This window comes from Drosophila novamexicana, unplaced genomic scaffold (genome assembly GCF_003285875.2).
Source record: "Drosophila novamexicana strain 15010-1031.04,08,12 unplaced genomic scaffold, DnovRS2.1 tig00001624-arrow-arrow-pilon, whole genome shotgun sequence".
Lineage (NCBI taxonomy): Eukaryota > Metazoa > Arthropoda > Insecta > Diptera > Drosophilidae > Drosophila > Drosophila novamexicana.
Window position 1 is genome coordinate 358,782 of NW_020824870.1, and position 13,228 is coordinate 372,009.

Sequence of the window (13,228 nt, forward strand, 5' to 3'; positions counted from 1 at the left end):
TTTTGATTGACCCAGTTGCACGTATCCACAACAAGCCAATAACAGATGGCAAAACGCACCTTGGATTGGCTCGAAGTTAGTTTGCAGTAATTGCGTTAAAACTAAAAATACTTTTGCAAAACTATCCCAAGGAACGCTAAACGAGTGTATTTTTAAAATAACAATAAATTTGCGTCGTTTTTTATTTTTGTATTTTAAAATGTATTTCAATGCTCTTGTTTTTCTTTTTGTCTGCACAACAAATATTAATGTCTAGCTGGGAATTTGTTTTGCAGCCAGAGACAAATTTCAAGAAATTCAAGCAAAGAATATATTTTGAAAGAGACTTTTTTTTGCCAAGGAAAAGTTAGGAACTTATATATTGGAATTCTTTTTTTTTTTCAAATAAATACTTATATGCAGCTCTTTCTTTCCATTTGTAACATTGCCAAAATGAATATAGATCGGTTTACTTAAAAATATATTTTGCGTCTGTTGCGTCTTTTGGATTTCTCAATAATCATTTTTCAAATTTAACGAGCCATAATTACACGAGGCAACTCAACGGGACGACCCTGATATTAAAAAGCCAGTACTGAGCGAAATACTATGTCACTTTATTTTGACACTTGTCGTTGTACTCTCGACAAAAAAAAAAAAAAAAGAAATGATATTTAAATATTATCTTCAAGATTTTGCTCGAAAATATGTATTTTTGTGACGGAAGTGCGCGTGTCGCATGTTCAACAATCCATAAAATATATACGACTTGGAAAATGGCAAATAATATAAAAATGGCAAAAAAAAACATCTCCCAATTGAAATTGATATTTAAACAATCCATAAAATATATACGACTTGGAAAATGGCAAATAATATATATAAAAATCGTATATGCAAAAGGGTAAAAAAAAACAATCTTCCAATTGTTATTTCAACTGCGTTTTTGCCAATGTTTTCGATTTGATGCCAAATACTGAGCTGAATACAAATGTGCGCGCAGCACATTCAATTTCCTTGTCGATTCGATTCGGTCAAAACAGATTGGCATTAGGTGGGCCAAATGCCATTTTTGTTTCTTCCTCCATATGAAAATGTGCGTTGTAAAAAGTCGAGTAAAGAAAAGTATAAATCCAGCCAAGGTAAATACATCTAAATCAAAAAACGATGCCGATTTTCATGGCGTTTGGAAAATATTTTCTCAAATTACATTTTTTGCAGAAGTTGTTGATCAATTTACATCATTTATTTAATGGTAACAGAGAAGCGAACACATTTGTCTATTATTTTTATTTATTTTGCTTTAGACAAATTTCTGCTGAATTAGACTTGGGTATTTGCCAAAACGCAGCTGTTAGCGAACTTATGTCTTTCAGACATTTGCCAAATACAGTCAACACTTTTTCAACCCTCATCCACAGCCCGAACGACAAAAGTTGACCAAGAGAAATGACTCAAAGCAGCAACTGACAAAAGCGTCAAAGGGCGGCTTTTGGCGGCCAGCAGTAAAGGGAAATATGTTGGCTAACAAAAGTCATAAAACCGGCAATGTAAAATGTTAAATACATAGACACATGTGTGTACGTAAATAAAGAGCAAAGAAATATTTAGCCGCTGACCCTTAAAAAGCAATATATGACATTTGTGCTCAAAAGATACATTTGTACGAGTCCAAAGCAGTGTCTGTCGCTGATCAATAGACGAATGCAAATTGTTTCGAGGTTAGAATGACCTGTATTTTGAAATCAAAATACATTGATCAAGCTGATTTTTTAGACCTCTAACTAAAACATGCATAAGCACAACTTTATAGGATATAGGGTATAAGCCGAAAAGTAAATGGACATAACGAGAATCGCATAGAAGGGTGCATTTGTATATAAGAAGAATTGTAGTTTTCAATTGAAATAAAAGTGCATTCATCCAAGAATACATACATTTTGCATAGACAAATATGTCTACCTTCAGCTGTTACACACATTTGCAGATTTTTATAGGGTATAGGGCATATTATTTAGTCTAGTTCTCAATTGAAATTAGCCATGTGACTTGCCTGCAGACAATTTGAAAGCATTTTCTAATACACATCTCTGTGGGGCTTAATTGCCGACGTCTGTGTGTCCAATTTTAGCTCAATGGAAACTGTTCGAAAAACAAACAACAACAAAAAACTATGGGAAACAAATTCGGCTATAAGTTGAAAAGCGAACTAACACATAGAAGTATTTCTGTGTAGATACAGTTCTCGACTGATTCATGATGGACGCAGTGCAGCAGATATAAAACTGCGGCGGATATGCTTAAAGGTGTTTATAAACAATAATATGGCCGGAATAGGGTCGGAAGATATTGCTTGGCCACCCCAGGTAACTGCTATACTCACACTTTTAGCGCGTACTGTAGAGCATTCAATTGTGGCGCTCCTCGCAAGGTATTCGAAAGTAAGTTAGAAAATGCCGTCAATCGTTGCTTGAATCGGTTTAGTTTGGTTTGTTGTGGCTTTCGGTGTCTGTTCACGTTGTCACAGAAACCCACGCGCCGTGCTTAGGGCACGACATAGTCGGGCAGAGTGAAGCCAACGCGCGAAAACAAAACAAAACAAAAGATACTATTGATTACGGGGCGAAGTTATGCGGAGTCGTCTCTGGAATATGTTGTGACAGACCAGGGCTGAATTGTTGACAATCCAATTAGCGCTTCGTTGTTTAAAGAAGCCGCCAAATAAATGCTTAAATGCTTAACTGGGCGTATACGCGTTTCCGGATTTTTTCATCTAACGCAAACTCACAAAATACACAAAATGCTTACAAATTCTTGCAACACTCGAAACTGATCAAGAATTTTCTAAAAAATTGGCAGCAACCACGCGACCACGGCGGAAAATGTTACGGAAATCGGGAAAAACCGCTGAAGCGACGCGCACGAGCACACAACTAACGGAATACTAAACGTAATTGGAAAAGCAAACCGAGCCCTCTTCTTGGCACACTCTCACGCGGAAAATTAAAACTGAGAAGCGCTAAAGAGGAAAAGCACGGAAAATGCTCTGAGAGCAAAGGCAAAATATAGTGCGAGCGTCTTGTTTATAGAAATACAAATAGAGACCAGGCGAGGTGCGGGGGAGGGGGGAGGTGTGGGCGCGGGGTTTTGTTGGTCGAACAAGCTGAGCGAAGGCAAATAGAAGTGAAAGGATGATTACCGCTAATCGCATGATAAATGAATACGTGTATGTGTGTGTGTGTGTGCAAGGGAATTTGCAGACTGTTTAATACACGTGTCTGCACGTGGCGCACTTACCTTGACAATGCAGCGACAGCAGCAGCGACGGCAGCAGAGGGAGCAGCAGCGGAGGCAGCAGGGGGGGCAGCAGCGGCGTCAGCAGAGGGAGAAGCGGCAGCAGCCTCGGCGGCAGCTTTGAAAACAGGTTTTAGCGCGGCCTGCAGAGTGTCCTTCGGCGGGCGTCAATATCCTTGCACCGCATTCAGCGCGTCCTTGACCGTATTGACCGTTAGATGCACAATTTTTATTTAACACTACGTTTTGCGCGCACTTTAAACACTTTATACAACTTTTTGGCGCCAGTTAAGGCCCGCGTCGCGTTTCGCGAAAAAAGCCGCTTGCCAGCCAGTAAAAATTATATAGACATTAAAGCACTTACCTGAATTTAAGGGGGGAGGCTAACTAGGCGGCGTTGCTTAGCTATAAATCACTGCATTTTGCACTTTTTAACACAATTATTGCTGCAGTTCTAGGCGAACAAAAACGCGCCGCACTCGAAACAGCTGTGGACCAGCAATTTGCGCGGAGGGGGGGAGAATTGGGTTGGATACCGTGCACCCTGTGGGATTGCAGCGGCGCCGGAGCAATAATCTGTTGCCACGCGTTGATGTTAGTTGGCACGTTTCGCGACAAAACAATTTTTACGAAACGCGATTTAAAATTGTTGTATAAATAAACACGGCACAATTTATGCAGATTATTTCTCGCAGGTTAGCAGCAACTCAATCAGTGCTGTGCAGGGTGCGTTTTTAAGTGTTGAGTAATGCGCGAATTGCTCCACACTTCAAGATTGCTCTTAATTGCGTTATTATATTTAATTGAATTCTGCAGGTGGCGCTGCAAGCACTTGCAAACTCGACAAAAGAAGCTACGAATTACCGATTGATTGAGAGTTTCTGTTACTAGTCTGAGCGTATTGAGCTTCCATCGATTTTCGACAGGGACCGCCACAAATACTAGCAGACACGACGAAAGAAAGTACGAATTATCGATTGAATAAGTGTTCTCTATGGTTGTTTGTTTAAACTTATTGAGCTTCCCTCAATTTTCGGCAGGGGCCAACACAAACTCTCGCAAACTTAAAGAACGTACCAATTTTCGATTGAGCGTTCCCTTTCAGATGTTTGTTTAAATGTTTGAGCTTCCTTCGATTTCCGGCAGGGGCCGCCACAAATACCAGCAGACTCGACGAAAGAAAGTACGAATTACCGATTGAGTAAGCATTCTCTTATGGTTAATTGTTTCAACGTATTAACCTTCCTTCAATTTCCGGCAGGGGCAGTCACAAACACTTGCTGAGCTTCCTTCGATTTCCTTCAGGGGCCGCCACAAACACTTGCAAACTTAACGAACGTACAAATTACCGATTGGGATTTCCGGTTCGATTGTTTGTTTACATATATTGAGCTTCCTTCGATTTCCGTCAGGGGCCGCCACAAACACTTGCAAACTTAACGAACGTACAAATTACCGATTGAGTGTTCCGTTTCAGATGTTTAAATGTTTGAGCTTCCTTCGATTTCCGGCAGGGGCCGCCACAATAACCAGCAGACTCGACGAAAGAAAGTACGAATTACCGATTGAGTAAGCGTTCTCTTATGGTTGATTGTTTAAACGTATTAACCTTCCTTCAATTTCCGGCAGGGGCAGTCACAAACACTTGCTGAGCTTCCTTCGATTTCCTTCAGGGGCCGCCACAAACACTTGCAAACTTAACGAACGTACAAATTACCGATTGGGATTTCCGGTTCGATTGTTTGTTTACATATATTGAGCTTCCTTCGATTTCCGTCAGGGGCCGCCACAAACACTTGCAAATTTAACGAACGTACAAATTACCGATTGAGTGTTCCGTTTCAGATGTTTAAATGTTTGAGCTTCTTTCGATTTCCGGCAGGGGCCGCCACAATAACGGCAGGGGCCGCCACAGCAGACTCGAGGAAAGAATGTACGAATTACCGATTGAGTAAGCGCTCTCTTATGGTTGATTGTTTAAACGTATTAACCTTCCATCAATTTTCGGCAGGGGCGGCCACTAATACCAGCAGACTCAACGAAAGAAAGTACGAATTACCGATTGAATAAGTGTTCTCCTATGGTTGATTGTTTGAACGTATTGACCTTCCTTCAATTTCCGGCAGGAGCGGCCACAAACACTCGCTAAACTTAACGAACGTACCGATTTCCGATTGAGCGTTTCGGTTGTTTGTTTAAATTGAGCTTCCTTCGATTTCCGGCAGGGGCTGCCACAAATACAAGCAGACTCGACGAAAGAAAGTACGAATTACGATTGAGTAAGCGTTCTCTTATGGTTGATTGTTTAAACGTATTAACCTTCCTTCAATTTTCGGCAGGGGCAGTCACAAACACTTGCTGAGCTTCCTTCGATTTCCTTCAGGGGCCGCCACAAGCACTCGCAAACTTAACGAACGTACAAATTTCCGATTGAGCGTTCCGTTTCGGTTGTTTGTTTAAATGCATTGAGCTTCCTTCGATTACCGACAGGGGCCGAAACGAATACTTAACGAAACAACGTACTCTTCATTTTGCGTTGCTTTAATTGTGATTCTATTCCTTGTTTCCCTTTATTGAGACGATGGTGCTGTGGCACAAGGGACAATTTCGGTACCGTGTTATCTCCATGGGCGAGGCACAGTGATGGCAAGTGGAGCATATCCAAATATTGCTTGTTGGCTGCATTATGGGCTTCCCAGACGCCACACAGCCAGGAAAGCGGGCGCCACACTCCATGCACGATGGTACACTGAAAAAAAAAATGAAGAGTTAGGTAACTCTTTAGTATATGCAGAGCAATGAACAGCACAGACTTGTCTCGCACTTGGGCAGCGCATCCGTAGCAGGCGACCGTGTCCATCATGAGATCCTTGGGTTCATTCTTTGTGAATATGCTAACGGCAAGCTCCTCGTACTCCTGCCGGGTCTTTTCGGGCAGAGTTTCAAGCGACTCCAGCTTCATGAATGCTTTTGAGCACGTCTCAAACGATCTGTCCGCACAGCTAGCCAGGGCCAGAAGATTGTAGATGTCCTCCATGGGCAGAACATCGTCGTAGTCGCGCAGTCGTATGGAGGTTACGACAGCGCTGTGCATTATGCCAAAGCGCAGCTGCCGCTGGGCGAGCAGCATATAATGATAGCCTTCGGCGCAGTGCCAGAGACGCTCAACGAAAGCGGCATCCTCCAGGCTAATCGAGTCCAGCAGCCGGTTGCGATCGATGGCATAGTCCAATTGCGGCGTGGCCAGCGACTTGAGATGATCCTCGGCCAGCAGCGCGGCCAGTATGTATATCTTCTTGATGCGCAGCAACGGTGCACGCTTCTCCACCTCCTGCTCGGCCATCTTGCAGAGCAGACGAGCTGCATCCAAATGCTTGCCGGCCTTGCGCTGCAGCTCAATTGCCTCCGACAGACGTCCTTCGTTAAGCAGCTGTGCCGCGTGCTTGCCAAGGAGCACATTTACTTCGGGCATTTGATACCTTTGTGCCAGCTCCACGGCCTGGCCCCATTGACGCAGATTGACGCACGCATTGACAGCGGCCTTCTGGTCGCCAAACTTCAGGTAAGCCTGCACAGCCTCCGAGCACATGCCTGCAATCACTGCAAAGTTAAGTAAAGGCTTAAATATTATGGACGTTAGGCTTACCAACGGAGACCAACATTTCTGCTAGTTTGGTAAGCAGCGGACTTTTCTCCGGCAGCTTATCCACACACTTCTCCAGCTCATCGAACTGCTCCAGATGGTAGAGCGCTTCAATGGAGCCCTCCAGATAGTGTGACTTCTCGTAATACTCCTTGGCGCTTTCCCACGACTTAAGATTGGCAAAGTGGTGGCCTATTTCGCGCCACGCCGTCTCCATTTGCTGATCCGAGACCCCAGCGCCGCCCATGCGGTAAAGTTGGACCACGCGAAACCAATCGCAGAGTGTGATGCGTAAATCAATGGCCAGATCCCTGATCACAAAAAGATAAGTTATTGTCAATAGTTTGGATAAGTGGAATTAGGGTCACCTTCGGTCAGCATCCATGTAGAGTTTCTCGGCTTCATCGAACTCGCCATAGAAGGCGGAAATCTCTGCCCGCTGCAGAATTTGTGAGCTAATATTTCGCAGCCGCTTAATCAGTTTGATGCCGGGATAATTGGCACAGCGCACAAAGGCGTTTTCAGCTGTGTCCAGCTCCAGCTGCTTTAGCGCCGACTCGGCGAGAAGGCGCCAAAGGCGCGGATGGGGATTGTCCTCTATAAACTGCTTGGCATCCTCGAGTCCCACATGCTCCAGCAGATCGTCCGTGTCGCGCAACGACTTGACGCGCAGCTGTATCAGATGCGACGCGTTCTGCAGCTCCCCAATGCTGATGATGTCGTCCAGCAGGACGCTGGTGATCTCCAGATCCTCGAATGTGCATATGTAGCCGGAGCAGGAGATCGGCTCCTCGGGATCGTTGCCGCGAAATATATACATGCGCGTCTTCTCCATCAAAGCCAGCAACAAGGGATTGTCCTTGGCCCAGCTAACGGCCCAAACATCCTTGCGCTCCACCCGACTAAAATTCAGCTGCGTCTCCCGATTGTCGTCCAGCTCCAGCAGCGTCATCACACCCATCTGATCGATAATGGCAGCGCGCCTGCAAGAGCAACAATTAGAAAGTGCCGACGGGGAGGAGGAGCACAGTAGAAGCAAGCGCAACTTACGTGGAGTTGCAGTTGATGGCCATCTTGTTGATCTTGGTGTGCAGCGTGTGCCGGTTCCTCAGCGACACATTGCCCAAGCTGTACTCATTTATGACGCCCGATTCCCGGGCCACCAGCAACAGCTTGTCGGACAGTGCAAGCGCACAAATTGGATCCTCTACGCTTCGTTGCGCGCCCTGCAGCAAATCCTTGGCCAATTCAACGCCCGTGGGCGTGTCATCAATGTGAAAGCGCCTTTCCCTGCGCGCCCTAACGCCATGCAGATTCGAAGAGCTCTGAAAAAGAAAACATTAATAAAGAATGGTAGTAGAAAATGGACAAGAATTGCATATGCTCTAAAATGAGATGCGGAAGAAAACCAAAACATTGCCTAAACCGAACGCAAACAGGACACTAACCATCTGTTAAAGTATATAGATAACAAGTACAATATGTCTACAAATCCTGACAAGGATAATAGAACCTTGTGGGTCAAAGAACCAGAGTCTTTCTTTGGGATCGGACCATGTCTTGTCAAGCATAATATTCGTCTAGAAATCCAAATGCAAGTTAGACAGATTTCCAGGCAGCTTTGACCAGCCGTGTCTAGGCACAGAATTTCTTACAGGGCTTGCTAGACTCCGCAAGAATCTTCTCAAGATACAAGATGCACTCTGCAAATTACGCCGAAAAGATGACGATACGCCAGAGTATATACTGGGCAACTCTCAGCACGTCAGAAGAGGCCAAAAGGCCTTCCACTTGGAAAGCTCCACTTGGGAGGGCATAACAGAATCGAGGGCTCTTTAGCAGTCAGTAGGACTGAATATGGAATTATAACTCTTAACAGAATGAAAGCAAAAATACAATAAATACCTTTGGGGTATGATAGTGCCAAATGAGTATCTCTTCGTAAGAGGCAATAGCCACATAGCCAGAGTTAATGCCCACGAAACGCGGTTTAATGTCCGTGTATTTAGCTGTAAGACAAAACAATGAATCAATTACAGCTGAAGGACTTTACAAGCTTTACTTACAGTCCACGGTAGTCCCTATGGAGTTGCACAGCAGCAGCTGATAAACCCTGCCATCCGGCGCCGAGCTGCTGCCTCCTTCCAGCGTGCTGAGCGCAATCTCCTTTATGTTGCTGCTGACACACTCCACGCCCAGAACGCAATGCTCGTTGCTGGCCGCCAGGCACAGTGTGGGCTCGACCTCCTTGAGGAAGCTTTGGTTCGACACCGTGTTCCAGAAGGTGATCACATTCATGGGCGCGACATTTGCGCTGCTCGCGCTGCTGCCGCTGTTGTTTTTGCTGCTGCTTCGGCTGTTAAGAAAGACAACCGTCTTCTCAAAGTAGCACCAAATGTATTCGGGCCGGATGTTCGCAAAATAGATGAACGAGTCCACGGCCATGGCAATGCGCAGAGATTTCCCCTCCCAGCTGACCGAGGTGATGTCACTGCCCGGCACCTTTAACGTGCGATGCAGCCTGCCCAGCGGTGAGTAGAAGCACACCTGGTTGGTGTCGCGCAACGGGCTAACTGCCTCCAGAGATGTCCCACAAATGGCCAGCACGCTGCCATCGTGATTCCACTTTGCGTCCACATTACGCATGCCAGTGTCAAAGATCGCGGGCGCTGTGGAAAAAATATCACTGAGTATTTATCTTTAATACAGATTGTTGTGTCTCACCATCGTCGTTTTCGTTGCGCATAATCTGCACCTTTCCGTTCTCATAGCAGATGGCCAGCACAGGCTGGTTCCGGCTGCTGGGCAGACTGCCGCTGAACCAACTGATGCTCCCGATGCGATGCACACGACCCGTGGCGGTGCCCAGGGTAATGCATTTAATGATGAGCTTCATCTGTGGGTCAAACATGTTGCTGCTAGACTAGCGTACATATTTACATTGATGACTCTACCCACCGCAAAGTTGCCCTGGTTGTCATAGAGGTGACACTCGCCGTTGGCCAGGGCAAAGAGGATTAGTCGATTGTCGGGGCTCCATTGAACTCCAGTTAGATGTGTGTTCTTGAGCTCCTTGCCGAAAATGCGATTGCCATCAACGGAGCCAACAATAATGGCCCCATCCTCATAAACAATGCAGATTTTGGTGCCATCCGAGGTCCAGCTCATGCCGGCCACCGTCGACTTCTTGCGATCATTGGTCATCTCTTCATACCAGGCGCCTTTGTACAGCATCCAGACCATTATAACGCCGTCCACGTCCGAGGATGTTAGTTTATGCTGTGCATCGTTCCACGTAACCACCTTGACGGACTCCTTGTGACCATCCAATGTCTGATTCATCGACAGATTGGACACGGCTGCCAATCCACCCTTGGTCTGGCCATTGTTGGCAGCTTCAATTATATTTTTATATAAAATATTAAATTGTGCATGTTTTGTTTGTGTTACCCTGATCCAGTTTGAGCACCTTGAGCAGTCCCTCTGTCCCGGCAACTGCAATATATCCCTCCTCCTTGTTCCACGCAATGCAATTAAGCTTCACATTGTTTGGGATCGCGATCTATTAAAAAACCATTTATATTATTAGCTTCAATTTTGTTAAGTAAAAGCACGTAAATATACCTTTTTACTCAAGTAGACAAACATTTCTGGTTTTTACGCGTTTTTGCTGTCCAATTGTTTTACCGCTGCTTTTGTTGTGCACCTGTTAATAAACAGTTATGTTAAATTTGGTTGTCATGGAAACTCATTGCAGGGAAATACTTTGCATTTGTTTACGAATTGGCATCTTTCCGCTGCGCATGCGCCGTAGATTTGATTGCTGTGTTGTTCATTTAATAAATGTTTTCTAACACACAAACAAATTAAATTACTTATCCTAATATTTCACTTCAATTGTTTTAACAAACAACTGTACGCACCGAATGGAGCGAAAAATGCAGAAGCTTAAATGAACTAGTTAGTCCTTATGAACCGAATTGTGATAGGCTAAAAAAGGAACTGGTTTTTTTTTCGCTCTAAGCCGTTCTTTGTTCCAGACGTTATAATTACAATGCAAATATATTAAAGTTTTAAGGCTGTCCTTACTAAAAAATACTCGACTTATTGACTTACAAATCTTAGAATTAATTTGAATATAAATAATCTATGTAAATAAATAATAATATTAATTAATGTACAGAAACATTTTGTTAAAGTTAAAGTTCTGTATTTTTATAAACTCTTATTTATTCGTATATGGACTTTAGTCACGATTACTTTATCACCTGCCAGATAATAGAAACGAACAAAATTTGATGGGACCTATAAACTTTCGGTAGGCCTTATCACAGCAAAAAAAAACCTAGATAATTGGTCTAGGCAATCCGAATACCCCTCTTATACAATAGATGGGCCACACTTGTCACGACCAACATGTAAGCGAACAGGATAAAAACGGAGGCCGGGTCAGAGCGATTCTCCGGCTCCAGAAAGATATTGACACCGCCCGTCAATATATTAGCCAAGAGAAAGAACACAAGGCCATTCATATTCAAGGAATTGCAGATCACAAGGAGACCTCCCCTGTCCTTGGCATTATTCGATCCTGTCGCGATTAAAGGGCTCTTCTCCAAACTCTCAATGTCGCCCAAAGTCTCATTGTCGTCATCGATGACCAGGTGGAAGATAAAAATGCTTATGCACAGCATTGAAGTTATTAAGAACATCATCCACGAAACGTAGCCCAAGTTGCAGGTGACGCGGGCGATGCCCACGGCGTAGGCACTGCCCGCCATGAGAAGCCAGCAGAGCACGGAAATAATCAACAGACTCCGCAGTTTTCCAACAATTTCATTGTAGTTGAGCGAGGTTTTGGACACCAGCCAGCGGCTGAGGTATATGGATAACAAATAAATGGCCACGAAGCCCGGTAGCGAAAAGAGACCTTCGCGATTGGCGCTCACAAACGTGGAACGCGGCAAATCTTCGTTCATCACGTATTCAGATATACCCCCAAGAGTTAAAGCTAGTTGATGACAGACCAGAACACCTGCAGCGTGGAAAATGCAATTAGTTAAGGTTTAATTATTGTAATTTCTTAGAGAACTTACCGAGTCCCAGGGGCAACAGCTGCGTGTCGTTGCGGGGTAAAAAACTGAAGAGGCTCCCGAAAAGCTTCGTCAGGCCCAGCGTGAAAAAGGCATTCAGATGCCGTCCATACTCGTGCTCGTCCTGGCCATAGCCAACGATAAGGATGGCCACGACCCGTGCAATGCCGAGCAGAATAAGCGGCAATGCGTAGCGCCAAATACTCCGGCGCAGGTCGGCGCAATTGCGAGGCCGGCGTGAGACCAGGCCCATGGTCACCACAAACAATCCGATGCCGGTGTCCATCAGCTGGGCGCCAAAGAGTCGACTCTTCCGGTAGGGTCGATGGAAGCTGGCAAAGTCGATGGCGAGTATACAAACTGCTGTGATCAGGTGAGTCATAGACCGCATCAACGTCAGCACGAATGGCCGGGTGCCCAGTTGGAACTGGGCCCGGCTCTTGGCGCGCGACAGCGGACGCGCACGTAGAAGGTACAACAATAAGAGGACCATCATCAGTGCCACGAAATGGACACTATAACTGCTGGCCACCGTCACAAAGAGTACGGTAGGCACCACGATCAATGCGAACTCGACAAGGTAGCATATGTTCGGATTTGGGCAACTGGATAAAACACGTGCCAGCACAATGCCCGAAAAATTGGCTAAAATGACACAAAATGAGGCGAAGCTCTGTTCGATTGACTCCCAAGAACGCTTATCAATATGCTGTTCGGGGATATCGTAGCTCGCCAATGCAATTCGTTCGCTGGCCATGGTGATTGCCCGGATACTGACGGGCCATTTCGCTTGGCAGCGTCAACTAAAATTCTATTGATAATTGATAAAAGCCTACTCGATGTACACACAAAAATGTGTCCGACGATAAGCTCTACGTCGAGTTGGTATTATAATCGGTGCTAGCTCCCAAAAAGCGATAAAGTATGGCATTTAATGCCACTTACAATAATAAACGTTTCAACCATTTGGAATTCCATTCTTTTTACCGCTCAAAACGGTTTCTTGCAACTGTTGCTGAACAGTTGTGCAATTTGAACGCTAGCGTTCATGTGAGTTGTTTACGTAGCCCTGGCATTGTCAATGCCCAAACATAATAAGAGGGCTCGTCAGTCAACTTGAAGGGATTGCGAGACACCAGGAATATTTATTGGACCTTGAATTGCTAATGGCTACCGTTGTCCATAAAAGCCGCTGGTGGTTACCAAAGCGTTCCCGATTAAT

General features: G+C 45.0%; 2 protein-coding genes across 3 annotated transcripts; both read right to left on the reverse strand.

The window, feature by feature from the left end:
* Window positions 1–5,558: 5,558 nt before the first annotated feature.
* Window positions 5,559–11,009, reverse strand: LOC115768077 (WD repeat-containing protein 35). 2 transcript variants are annotated; one of them, XM_030712541.1, is made up of 12 exons: window positions 10,682–11,009; window positions 10,541–10,622; window positions 10,367–10,478; window positions 9,875–10,311; window positions 9,641–9,812; window positions 8,983–9,585; window positions 8,822–8,925; window positions 7,967–8,241; window positions 7,285–7,899; window positions 6,920–7,227; window positions 6,098–6,864; window positions 5,559–6,022 (listed from the first exon to the last, which is right to left on the reverse strand). In XM_030712541.1, exons 2-12 carry the CDS (start codon window positions 10,562–10,564, stop codon window positions 5,780–5,782), a joined length of 3,660 nt encoding a protein of 1,219 aa, XP_030568401.1. In that variant the 5' UTR covers window positions 10,565–10,622; window positions 10,682–11,009; the 3' UTR covers window positions 5,559–5,779. The 2 variants fall into 2 exon arrangements, with proteins under 2 accessions (XP_030568401.1, XP_030568402.1); XM_030712542.1 differs by lacking the exon at window positions 10,682–11,009 and having other exon boundaries at window positions 5,752–6,022; window positions 6,087–6,864; window positions 10,541–10,564.
* Window positions 11,010–11,109: 100 nt separating this feature from the next.
* Window positions 11,110–12,904, reverse strand: LOC115768078 (uncharacterized protein At4g17910). Its single transcript, XM_030712543.1, has 2 exons — window positions 12,010–12,904; window positions 11,110–11,948 (listed from the first exon to the last, which is right to left on the reverse strand). The coding sequence occupies exons 1-2, from the start codon at window positions 12,761–12,763 to the stop codon at window positions 11,275–11,277; spliced, it is 1,428 nt and encodes a 475-aa protein (XP_030568403.1). The 5' UTR covers window positions 12,764–12,904; the 3' UTR covers window positions 11,110–11,274.
* Between the last annotated feature and the right edge of the window lie 324 nt (window positions 12,905–13,228).

Excerpts from the sequence above, each read along its gene's own strand:
- LOC115768077 (XM_030712541.1), bottom strand. The coding sequence starts at position 10,564 with ATGTTTGTCTACTTGAGTAAAAAG. Across the intron at positions 9,586-9,640 it reads GCGCAACGAAAACGACGATG|CGCCCGCGATCTTTGACACT; the intron begins GTGAGACACAAC and ends TTTTTTCCACAG. Across the intron at positions 8,926-8,982 it reads CATAGGGACTACCGTGGACT|CTAAATACACGGACATTAAA; the intron begins GTAAGTAAAGCT and ends TTTGTCTTACAG.
- LOC115768078 (XM_030712543.1), bottom strand. The coding sequence starts at position 12,763 with ATGGCCAGCGAACGAATTGCATTGGCGAGCTACGATATCCCCGAACAG. Across the intron at positions 11,949-12,009 it reads GCTGTTGCCCCTGGGACTCG|GTGTTCTGGTCTGTCATCAA; the intron begins GTAAGTTCTCTA and ends TCCACGCTGCAG.